Raw genomic sequence first — 12,229 nt, 5'->3', positions numbered from 1 at the left:
AGGTGGGCCCAACCTCCAACAACCCCAGTTCTATATGAATGCTGCCTCAGCGACTCAGGGAACCCTATGTCCTCCCAGTTCACACACATATAGGAACAGAAATAGTGAGGCAGAGAGGGAAGGGGGCCGCTCAAGGTCACATGATTTGGGATGGGGATTTGGGAGAAGTAATAAGATGCTGAGCCCAAATTCCGGAAAAGGCATGCAAGGTTTAAGGACTTACAAGTAGCGCCTTTGCCTTGGCTCCACTTGTCCCTGGCATTGGAAGCGTCAAGGGAAGGAAGCCTCACTGTTGGGTGAGTGGGGCAGAGAAGATTCCTGAGCAAGACCCCTATAGGCTCTCTCTGGCCTCTACCTTTGGCTCAAAGTCCATCACACAATGGGCAGCCTCGGGTGACTCCAAGAAGAGGTGCCTTGGCACTGCCTGGGCTGCCCCATCCCAGGCCTCCTCCTGACTGCTCGCTGGGAAAAAGCAGTGACCACAGGTGGAGGGAGGCCATCAGAATAGGAAGGGGCATTTTGGCATTTCTTCCAGGATGAAGCCAGAAGACAGGAAGGATGAGTTTTCCTAAAATGATGCAGAGGCCCCTGGGAAAGTGGTAGATCCGGGTCTCCACACTGAATCTGTGGTTGCCTTCCCTTTTAAATGCAATGATCTTGTCACCCCATCTATCCACTCTGCCTTGTCCAAACAGCTTTTCTCTCCTTTTTCCTTCTGGACCTACCTCTCTCTATCCCCTGCCTGTCTGTTTCCTTCTGCCTTTGTTTCTCTCTCTTTCTCTCTCTCCCTGTCTCTCTCTGTGTGTCTCTGTCTCTCTCTCCATCTCTCCCCACAACATGGGCCTCTCTCCCCATGCTGCCAGCCCCTCTCAGTAGCCCACCCTCTGGTTCTTGCTTCCATCAGTTGCTTCCTGCATGCCCTCTGGAGGTTTTCTGTTGTTTAAAGAGTTAAAGAAAGCTTGGCTATTGGAGCCGTGGGTTGTCAAAAAAAAAAAAAAAAAAAAAAAGGCAAACTAATAGCTGGGCAGGAGCCCCTGCCCATCCCTGGGACTAGACCAAAAGCCACACTGGCTGCACGAGTGCCAGTTCCCGAGGGGGAGCACAGCTTAGAGTCACTGTCTTCCCCCCTCCCTTCTGCATTCCCAATGCGGAGACCTTCTTTTCTTTTTTATTATTGCATTCCTGTCCCTGACCACTGAGAAGGTAGGTATCCCAGCTCAGCTGTGCGCCCGCTCGCTCCCATCTCCAGATAAGCCCCGCCACTCTGCTTGGTTTGAATGTGGTTTTCTCTCTCTTTCTCTTGATCTCGCTCTGGTTGGTTTTCTCCCCCTCTCCTTTTCTTTCTTTATTTTAGTGACTACTCATTTGTAAACTTGCATCTTTCTCCAAATGAGCTACAAAGCTATGTTTTCTGGTTTGTCGTTTGGTTTTCTTGACCTCCCCTCCACTTCCCACCCTGACAATGTTTCTGGTTCATTTTCCCCCTCCTGTCCACTTCCCCTGCTCCTCCTTCCTCTCCCACCCCAACCCCTGCCCCCCCACCAGCCCCCTCCATTCCTTCTCTCTCTCATTTTGTTGTCCGAATGCATTTCTGTGTGGTTAGCATTCCAAATTTGTGTTCCCTTCCTGAACTGTATGCTGCGGTTGAGCCAATTTGATTTCTGTTGTCTGGAGTAGCTGCTAAGCACCCCCACCCCTCTCCCCTGCCAGCCCCTGGGGCCCATTTGGGCAATAAGCAGTGGTGGAGGCACCTGTGCCAGGCCTCTTGACCTCCAGATCCTGGAAGAAGTTCTGGCTGAGGCCAGGCGTGAGGAAAGAGCCCTCCAGGGCCAGCTGTCCTGGTAGCAGGTAGAACTTTAGGTTGGGAGCTCCAGACTCTGGGGCAGCAGCTGGCACCAGGGCTGGACCTCACATCTTTATATTTTGGGTGTAATGGTAGCTGAACTTCAGAGGACCTGAGCGGGCACTGGTCTTGGAGGACCTACTTGGCAAAGTTTCTGTGGGGCAATTTAGAGGACAGAGGGGACTCTCAGCTCACAACCCCCCCAGCTGGACCACTACCCATCCCAGACAGGGGCTCCCTCAGGCCCCAGCACCCTTCTGTCTTCTGAATTTGAGTTTAACATTCAGAGTGAGTCAGAAAGGACAGTCAGTAGGGGCTGGGTTTCCCCAAAGTGTTGGAGCCTAGGTCCTGAGACTTGCGACTCCCAGCCCAGTTCTCATCCAGTCACAGTGAGGGTACACAGCAGCAGTAGGTCCTCAGGGACCCTGCCTCTCCATCCCTGCTCTTTAAACTGTTTCCCTGTTGCATCTGGGAGTAGCTACAGAAGTTTGACATCTCAGCCCTTGTGAGGCTTCAGTGGACTTCCAGTCTCACCTTTGAGAAGAGAAGGCCTGGCTCTTCATCCTCCCCTCCCCCCATGTGGATCCCAGGGGTAGGTGGTGAGGAGCTCACCCACTCAGAACATTGCTCATCTGTAAGTGGTGTTGGGAAGGCAGACAGGAAGTTCTTCAGGAAGGGAGAAATCACTGTCGGACCCACAGGGAGACTGTGTCCCAGCTTGATGGGAGGAGTAGAGGCCCATCTTCTGGGAGGACCTGATGTGACCAGGGACCCAATAATGGGATCCTCAAATGCTGAGTTAGAGGAGGTAGTTATCTGAGGCCTGGGGGGAACAAGGGTAAAGCATGCCAGATACGCATTGTTCTGGTCCTTAAAAATACCAGGATTGGGCTAGCGCATCATCTCTCACTACTTTTTCCCATTGTCTTTTTCCCCCTCAAAAATTTCTTACATAGGCAAAAGAGAAGATAGCAGATAGCAAGTGGTACCAAGGAATAGAGGGACCCCTAGAAGCCTGGCTCAGAGACAGGCAAGGTGCAGAGCACTCACTCATTTGTTCACGCACCCGCGAACCCATACACACACACACACACACACACACACACACACACACACACACGAAGTCGGCACTTCCTGAACACACTTCCATGCCAGGCCCTGTCTGAGTGTCTATGCCTGGTGAGAGGCAGGCTTCACCTGGGTTTGAGGCCCTCACCTGCCAGGCTGGAGGATAATTAGAGAGGAAAGCTGAACTGTGGATGGGGAGCTCTGCTCAGCACTAACACAACCTGGCACAGTCCCTACTGAAACTTTGATCCCACAAGGGATCAAAGAGGAACGCACCTGACTCAGGGTGAGGGTCAGGCAGGAGAGACTTCATGGAGGAGGTGGTATTGAGCTGAGGGCCTATAAGCATTAGCCAGGCTGTGGGGTGAGGCGGTAAGGGCAGGGAAGGGGAAGAAGGAACAGCAGTCACAAGGAACAGGCTTCTAGAGGAGATCTTAGGAGGTCCCTGGTACAACAGTCCTGTCTAGCTATGAAATCCCATGGTGTCTGGACTTGGATCTCCCTAAATTCCTGGGAAGAAAGAGACCAAGCCAATCTGAGGATGAGGCTCACCCTCTGGCAGGATCATGGTGACCCTTTCTCCAGGGAGGAATGGGGTGGATAAGGCTGTGAGATTGGCCATAGGAGGCCTCCCGAAGGAAGGCACTATCTGCCATCCTGCCCAACAGTATCTTCCTCCCATCCTGCACCATCCTGGCACGTGGGAGTGCCCAGACCTTCCTGCACTGCTCTGACCCCATACATCTGTGAGGGGACTGTAAGTCACATGTGCTCTCAAAAGAACCTCTCAACCCCTATTCATACCCATCCAGCAAAGACCCCAGTTATCCCCACTTTACCAAAGGGGTGACTGAGGCCCACAAGAGTTAGGTCACTTCCTGAAGGTCTCACAGCAAACTCATATCAGGGCTGATTCCAGGGTGTTCCACTTTGCCAGTTGCTATCATCTGAAGCAATCATCCAGCACTTTGCTTGGAGGAAGGGAAAGGGTTCGACTCTGAGGCTCACCAGGTGGGAAGTGTCCAGATGAGCAGAGGGGATCTGACGCCGAAGCATGGGCCTCAGCGATTGGGGGTAGCAGCATGACGGGGTGGACATCCACCCAACCCAGACCCGACCCGTTTTGTTCCTAACATTCCTGCCACACCACCAGCCCAACAACAGTGGGAAGTAGAGAGGGCCCCCACGGTGCCTGTGGGAAGGAACATGGAAGACCCCAGTGTCCTTCTCCCACTGCCTCTCTCCTGAAGTCAGAGAAGATGGCACAGATCCAGAGTCTAGGTTAGAGGCAGGCAGGGTTCACAGCCATGTCCTGACACCCCCCTCCCACAGTTTAATAATATTCTCCCTGTTTGCCTTGCTGCCCATCCCCCTCTGGCTGCAGTACTAGCAAGGGCTTCTTAAGGGCAGGGTCCAGTGTTTCCTGGGTGTGTATGGGTCACTATGCCTTGGTTCTCAGGGCTCCCCCACCTAGTATCTGTGGACAATCCAGGAGATAGGGAAGAACTTGGAAATGTGAAGATCCTGGAGGTTTCTTTCTCATGTGCCTCCTCTGGTGGGAAAAGGATGCTGAATGAGAGAACCTAGTGCTGAGGGCTTGGGAGCTGTGGGCACTGACCACCTGCTGGGGTGGAAGGGACATGTGTCAAGGGAGCCAGAGATCTCCCCCTGACGTCTGCTGAGAATGGAACTGCCATCTCAGAGGGGCAATGGCTAGTTAGCCCAGTTCCCATGTCTCCTAGCTTAGAATGAGGAGTGAGCTGGTGATTAAGAGAGTCTGGGTGCTCAGAGGGGCACCTCAGTACCCAGTGACATCCACTCAAAGCCGAAAGGAAACACGGGCTCTCCCAGGAGGCCTTCAGGGCCCATTTGACTCTGGACAGCTGCACACACCTGCTACAGCTAGTGTTCATTGGCTGCTTCAGCCACCAATCACGAGCTCTGTGCCTTTCCACCAATGAGACTGACTTCTTGGCTCTGCCTCCAAGCCCTGGCTGGATTCGGGCTTGCACAGAAAGGCCTTGGCCCCACCCTGCCTCCTGCAGGAAGCACCAGGGCTGTGTGGGGGAAACCATCTTGCCTCCAGTTTCTTGGTAGCTAGGTGCCCTGAGGGGTGGTAGTTGGTTTGTTGGCTCATCCAAAGAGCCTGCTAAAAAAGCTTGGCCCCGACCCTGCCCCTCTTTTAGGACTTCCCGGTTTGGGCCCCTACCCTTGTAAAGACATTACTTATTCCTTCCTCAGCAAAGGGCATCAAGGCCCTACTAATGCCAAGTTCTATGATCAAAACTGAGTTTATAGAGCTGAATCCAAAAACAAAAAATCTGCCCTGGAGGTGCTCAAAGCCAAGTCGGTGCTGGTGATTGGGGGTGGGGTAGGAGTGGGGGACAGCTTTCCAAACAGATGAGTGTAATCAACTGTTATCTGATGGAAGCCCAAGGACAGGAGGAGGGGTCAGTTCTGTGAAGGGAGGAGGATGGAGAGGGTGGTCGGGGTGCACAGAGAATCCTGGAATATTTGCTCTGGAAGGGACTTCAGGAAGCAAAGCCCAACCCTCTCATTTTGTGGATGGGGAAACTGAGGCCCAGGATGGGGAAGTGACTTAGCCAGGGTGACTCAGTGAGGTAGTAGCAGGCTCTCAGACCCCCTGGTTGCCAGCCAGGGCCCTTTAGATGGTACCAGGCTCCGTTTCTGGTTTTCTGGATCCCAACTGCACTTTTGGAAAAACATTTGACATCTCTATCCGACAGTCACCCAAGAGGTGCCTGCCCAGGCCCGAGGAGCCGGGCGCTGCCAGTCCTTCCTCCAGAGGCGGTGTGGCCTCCTCTCGGCCTAGAATGGGGTGGTTGCGTTTTTCTCTCTCTCTCTCTATCTCTCTTGCATTTTTGTGAATCTAATGATGAACTTACGCTACCACACTTTTCCCTTCTCTTACACATCTTACCTACTAAAGGAGGAAGTGCCACTTTATTGGTAAGTGGACGTTAACCAAGAGGGACTTAAAAAAAAATCAGAACTTAAAAAAAAAAAAGGAAAAGAAAAGAGAGAAACAGAAAGACAGTCGGGTGCTACTGACAGCTCCACAGGTCTCTGCAGGGCCGGAAAACAAAGAAAGAAAAATGTTAACAGAAAAAAAAAAAAAAATGTCAGTTCCCCCAGGAGTTCAGACATTGTTTTTTGGTTTTGGTATCTAATGACATTTGTGGATTTTGTTTTTTATTTCTGTTTTTCCTCCCTTTCTTCGGTTCAGTTTTGAGTTCAGTTGTCCCGCCCCGCCCCCACCCCCCATCTGTGTGCCGTGTGCCCCCACCATCCCCCTCACCCCCCCCACGCGCTGGGGGGGGCTTGGCCTGGGGGGGCTGGCCCTGGCCCGGCCTCCCGGTGCCCGCCCTCTCTCTCCTCTCTGCCGGGATCGTCCGTCCCATCGGGGGCCAATGCCAGCCCCCGTGCCCGTCCTGGAGCCCCCCCTCCGTTTCAGCACCCCTCCCCTCCACCGCTCCGTCCCTCCTGTGTTTTGCATGCCGAGAACCTTGCATGAGCTGCACTGTTGAGGCCAGAAGGTGGACACTCAGGAGAGGCAGAGGCAGGGCAGGCGCGGGGAACCGTGTGTGCGATGCTCCGGGACTGGCAGCCCCCGGCCTGGGCCCGGTGAAAGCCCCCTCTCCTTCTCTCCCCCCACCCCACCCACCCGTTCTCTCACCCTCGACCTCGCTGCCTTCTCTTGGTCTGTCCTCTCTCTGCCTCTCCTTCTCTCTCTCTGCCCGGCTCCGTCTTTTCTCCTGCTTCTCTAACTTCCCTGGCTCTGCCTCTGCCTCTCTCTCTGCTCTGGCCTCTCGACCGCCTCGCTTTTCTGTCTCTGCGGGCGCCTCTCCCGGGGGCCCGTCTCTGTCCGCGCCTCCGTCCCCTCTCCACCCCCTCCGTGCCCTCTCTGCCTCTCTCCCCGTCAGAAGCCCAGCTCGCCCTCGCCCAGGGCCCGCGACCAGGCGGAGGCCGGCGCAACCACGCCGCCCGCGCGGGGCAAGGAGAGCCCGAGCCCGCGTTCGGCGCCGTCGTCGCAGGGCAGAGGAGGCCGCGCGGCGGGCGGGGCGGCCAGGCGGCGGCGGCGGCGGCGAAGGCGGCGGCGGCGCTCCAGGTCCTCGGCGTCCGCGCCCCGCCGCAGGGGCCGCCGGCGCGCCCGGCCCGCGCCGCCCCGGGGCTCGTCGCGCTCGCTCAGCAGGGCCCGCTCCAGCAGCGACTCCGGCGGCGGCGGCGGCGGCGGCGGCGGCGGGGGTGGCGGCGCCCCCGGCCCGGGACCCGAGCCCGGCTCCGAGCGAGGCCACGGCGCGCACGGGAAACGGTGAGCGGCGCGGCCCCGGGTCCGTCGGGTGCCCCCTCTCGGTCCCGAGCATCTGCCCCGCCCTGCTCGCGAGGAACACTTGCCCCCACCCGCCCCCTCCGTCCCAGTGGAACACCCTACCCGCGCTGACCCCCGTCCCTCCCCACGGAACACCTCCTCCCCCACAGCCCTGAACACCTGCTCCCCCCGGCCCGCTCCTCTCCCCCACGCGGATGCCTCCCCCTTCCCCCGCCCCCCCCGGACTACCCTTCCTGCCCCCCGAGATCCCTCTCCCCCGGTGAAGCACCCTTCCTCCCCCCCTCCCCGCCCACTGACCCCTCTCCTTCCTTCTCAACAAGCCCTCCCTTCCGTGATCACTGCCCCCCACCCCGACTACGGAGCTCCCTCCCCCACCCAGCGATCTCTCTCCCTCTTCCCCACTCACTGAGGTCCCCCTCCCTGAGCGCTCTCTCCCCACCAAGGAGCCCTCCCTTCCCCACAACGATCACCCTCCTCCCCAAGAGCCCCCCGCTCCCCAGGATTCTCCTCCCATCGAGGAGCACTCTCCTCCCTCATTTGCCGCCCTCCCTGATCCCTCTCCCTACACCGGGAACACTCTTCCACTCTTGTCACTACCGCACGCCCACCCCCCGCGCTTTCCCTCCTCTGGAATCGAGTTCGGCTCCAGCAACTCACGCACCACTACTTGCTCATCCACACCTCCTCCTCCATAGAACTCCCGTACCGAGTCCCTGGCCCTCCACGGAGCCCACTTTGTCCCTGGCTGAGTCCCTGTCGCCGTGCCCCCCCTCCAGGGCTAAGGAGCGGCCCCCGCGCGCCCGGCCGGCCAGCACCTCCCCGTCCCCGGGCGCGCACGGCAGGCACGGCGGCCCAGAGGGGAAGAGCTCGTCGCGCAGCCCCGGCCCCCACCCGCTCTCGTGGAGCTCCAGCCGCTCGCCCTCCAAGTCCCGCTCGCGCTCCGCGGAGAAGAGGACCCGCAGCCCCAGCCGCTCGCCGTCGCCCAAGAAAACCTTGAGCCGGTAAGTGCGGGCCCGCGGTCCGGCCGGGCGCAGGGGGGGCGCGGCGGGGCTGGGCCCGGGCGAGCCAGCCGGGCCACGTGGCTCACTTCGGCCGGGCCCGCAGGGACAAGGACAGCGAGGGCCGCGCGAGGCACGCCGAGGCCGAGGCCGCCCGCGCCCGGCGCCGCTCCCGCAGCTACTCGCCCATCCGCAAGCGGCGCCGGGACTCGCCCAGCTTCATGGAGCCGCGGCGCATCACCAGGTACGAAAGGGCCCGGCTAGGCCACAGGAAACCCCTGGGGGACCGACGCACTGAGCCCGGCGCTGGGAGGTGGGAGGGGAGGGGAGGTTCCCGGGAGCGAAGAGGGCCTGGAGGAGGAGAGAGGTGAGAACTGGACGTGTTGAGGAGCGCAGGACTGAGAAGCCCACAGCGGGGAGGGGGCTGTGTCCTTGGGTCTGGGTGGGCAGCCGCAGGCACCGACCTGAGCTCCCGAAGATTCCAGCCATCCCTCCTGGAGCCCCTCCCTCTCTCCATCCTCCCCACATCCATCTCCTGGCAATGATGTCTCCTTTTCTCCTTCATCTCAAGGTCCAGCCTGCAGAGTGGCCTGTGGCCGGCCTGGGGGCCGGGTGGACCCCCTCCCCACAGGCTGCAGGGGAGATGCCCATGTGAGCTGATCTGGCTCTGTTCAGCTGTCATCTGTCTGCCTCTCCTTTTGTCACTAACCTCACTGCTCACCTCCCAGCCACCCCAGGGTGGGGGAGGGAGGGATTCGGAGGAGAGAGCACCAGCAGCCTGCTCTCTGGAGCAGCTGTGGGAGGTCTCGTCCCTTCCACTCTGCCCTGCCCCAACCCAAGTCCAATGGGGCTGTGTGGAGGGTGTGGGAAAATACTGCAGAAGCCACCTCAGAGTTTCTGTGCCAGGACTGGAGGGTGTGGGCGTAGGTAACCCTGTGAAATTATGGTCTATGTTTGTGGAAATCAGCCTGAAGCCCTAGACCCCTGACTTGGGGTAGAGGGCTCCGCCACAGGCCCTGCTGGGCAGGCTACCTTGGGACATTGGTGTGTCTCTCTGGATCTGGGTTCTCATGTCTGCACAATAAGCAGGGCTCCCTGAGTGTCTTTTCAGCTCTTACATGGACTGATTCTCAAACCAACCCTTCCAAGTCCTTGGTGATACAGATTGTAGCTGAGGGAGGAAAAGGCATTACCTTCTCCCCTCAGCCCAGAACAAGAGGCCAGATGGCCAGGATTGGAACACTCCTTCGACAGGCCCACACCTCGCCCATAGGCGGAGGGTCCTAGAGGACTGCCCTGCACCTTCCACCTGGCACCTCCCTCAGCCCCTTTCCCAGGCTGCCTCCTCCTCCTCCCACTAACGTACACCTGTTTTCTTCCTCAGAATTAACCCCACGCCATGGGGCACTGTTGCTTCCTTAACCGCTCTCTTTTCTTTTCTCTGGGTCACAGCCTCCTGGCTTCAAACTAACTCTGGGCCGGTGGGAGGTAGTTGAGTGAGGAGCAGGGGCCAGCGGGACTGGGCTGGGCCTTGGGCATGGGCAGCAGCGGCCAGGGGTCTCCTTCTTGTTCCCTTGAAGTGACCTGACAAACCCAAACTCAATTCTGGGGGGGAACAGAGAAGCAGGGCTGGACTATATCCACAACCCTTTCCATGCCCAGAAACCACAGCTTAGCTTCGTTGATGGGAGCTGTTTATATTTAAGTTTCACTTATCCGACAAATATTTATTGAGCATCTACTCAGTGAAGCAGAGACTTGGTCCCCTTTCCCTGAAGACAAGGGGAGGAGAAAATGAAATGACCAATGGAAATTGGCAAGAGACCACTGAGTGTCTGATCCTTTTGGGGCAGGGGGCACTCCAAGCCAGAGCTCAGGGGAAACTGAGGCAGGGAAGCCCTGGCCACTGCTGGGGAAGGGCTGGGGCCTGAGTGAGGGCCAAGACAGAGCTCAGGGCGGAGCTCAGGGACTTGAATGGCCTATAATCAGCTTTTCCCTCCCGGCAGTGCCCGGAAGCGTCCCATCCCCTACTACCGGCCCAGCCCCTCATCCTCCTCCAGCTGCCTGAGCAGCGACTACTCAAGCCGGAGCCCCAGCCGCAGCCCCAGCCCGGGCCACAGCCACGGAAGCTACAGCAGCCGCAGCCGGGGGACCCGCAGCCGCACGCGCAGCCCCTCCCGGACCCCCAGTCCCAGTCCCAGCTATCACAGCCGAAGCAGCTCAGAGAGTGGGGGCTTCTGAGCCCAGACAGACCCAGCTTGATGCCCCCTGGCATAGGGCAAGGCAAGGGGTCAGGCTCCAGGGCCTGTGAGGGGGCCTGCACCCTACCGCTCAAAGAGGTCCCTGGGCCAGGGAAGACCTTGAGGGTGGGTGCCCTGCAGCTGAGGAGGAGCTGGGTTCTGCTGCTTCTAGAGGGTCCCCACCCCCACCTCCTGCCTGCCCACCACATCCAGGGAACAAAGAGCCGTTGCGAACACAGGGATCACCCTGTCCCCCTTTCTGCTTGATGCCAGCTAACCAGGCTGGGGACAGCTCAGTGGACCCAGGGACACCTCGGAAGGTGCCAGACCTGGGAGCCTCCCCTACCCACTCCACAGGGCCCGCGGCTCCTCTCTCTCAATGGGCAGACAAGGAGGTGGGAAGGCAAGCAGGATCTAAATTAGACAGAAGGAAGAATGGCCTAACCCTTGGTGCATCACCATCCAGGCTGGGGAGCTGCTTTCTTCTGAGCTGGCTGCAGGATCCTGGCTGAGGGCTGGAGGCAGGCCCCACAGCCTCCCCCAGCCCCTCCTCTGGCCCAGGAGTACCCAGATGACTAGGTGGGCCCCTAAGCCCCAGCCTGAAGAGCAGGGGAGCTCACTCCTGGTCCCACCTCTCCTCTCTGGGCCAGGCGCTCCCCTTCAGTCTTTGCCCCCATGCCCTGGGACAAGCAGCCAGGCCTACAGCATGACTAGAGGTGGGACAGTCAGACCACACTGCATCTGACCCTGAGGTCAAAAGGGGTTCAGATCAGGAGGTGGAAGAGAGAAGGGGTAGATGGAAGAAGAGTCTGTAAGGAGTATCGGGGGAAAGCAATGCAGTCTGATGACGGAGCAAGCCCTGGTGTCCCAGTGTGCCCTGTGTCTGGGACATGGACCAGATGGCAGCACAGGGTCACAGGCATAGAATAACATGCACTTCAGGGCCTGCCCAAGGGAGCACTTCCTTCTTGGGGTTTGGTGGGGAGGTGGTGAGTGAAGGCTACCCAGAGAAGGGTGCTACAGCTCTTTGAAGAAAGGGTAAGATCTAGACCGAGGGCCTTGGCCTGGGGCATCGATGGGGAAGCAGTGGCCCCCAGCCCTCTTCTGCTGCTCCCAGCCCACTCCTCCTGGGGCCCTCAGGGATCTCACAAAGTCTTCCTTGGCCCAACAGGGCACATGCCCTGGGCTCCCATGGGGGGAGGGGTCTGGGGTCTGGTCCGGGTTCCCCTTCTCCCTATATCCCCCTCCCTCTTTCTCCGCGGTGCGGATAAAAATTGGACTCCAATAAAACACTCGGTGCCCGGATGGCAGGTGGTGAGATCAGGCCTCTGTGGATTTGGGCACCTGGGGAGTGTGGGGAGGGCATAAGGTCCTGGGGTCCTTCCCTCCAAGAAGTGAGAGGGGTGCAGACTCTATCCCAGAGAGAAGATCTGGCACCAAGGAGCCAGAGCCCCGTGCATCCATCCCCCTGCCTCAATGCAGCAGCAGAGCACACAGCTTAGTGGGGAGGAAAACCAGGGACCCAGGAAGACTTTCCTTTCAGCCTAAACACTCTGGGGGCTTTGAACACCACCACTTCCTTTCCCATCATTGTCCTTGACACCAATACAGCTGACCTGCCTCCTTGGGCCCTCCATGCATGACCTCTCCATCTCCAAAAGTTCCAGTGAGCTCATGGTCCAAGACCTAACTCAGCTGCCTCCTACTCCAAGGAGCCTTCCTGATCCCC

At 58.7% G+C, this 12,229-nt stretch overlaps 1 protein-coding gene across 1 annotated transcript in view; it reads left to right on the top strand.

Moving 5' to 3' along the window:
• The window catches only part of SRRM3 (serine/arginine repetitive matrix 3), a 54,833-nt gene extending 43,013 nt beyond the window's left edge, over nt 1-11,820 (top strand). The window contains 6 exon segments of the mRNA XM_077908151.1: nt 6,856-7,244; nt 8,039-8,263; nt 8,367-8,504; nt 8,832-8,877; nt 8,879-8,911; nt 10,267-11,820. Of these exon segments, the coding sequence (XP_077764277.1) occupies nt 6,856-7,244; nt 8,039-8,263; nt 8,367-8,504; nt 8,832-8,877; nt 8,879-8,911; nt 10,267-10,767 (1,332 nt within the window). The 3' untranslated portion in view covers nt 10,768-11,820.
• The last annotated feature ends 409 nt before the right edge of the window (nt 11,821-12,229 follow it).

The sequence above is a fragment of the Canis aureus genome, chromosome 8 (assembly GCF_053574225.1).
Source record: "Canis aureus isolate CA01 chromosome 8, VMU_Caureus_v.1.0, whole genome shotgun sequence".
NCBI classification, from domain to species: domain Eukaryota; kingdom Metazoa; phylum Chordata; class Mammalia; order Carnivora; family Canidae; genus Canis; species Canis aureus.
Note: the sequence above shows the minus strand (reverse complement) of the source record. Positions and strands in the feature narration are given on the sequence as shown.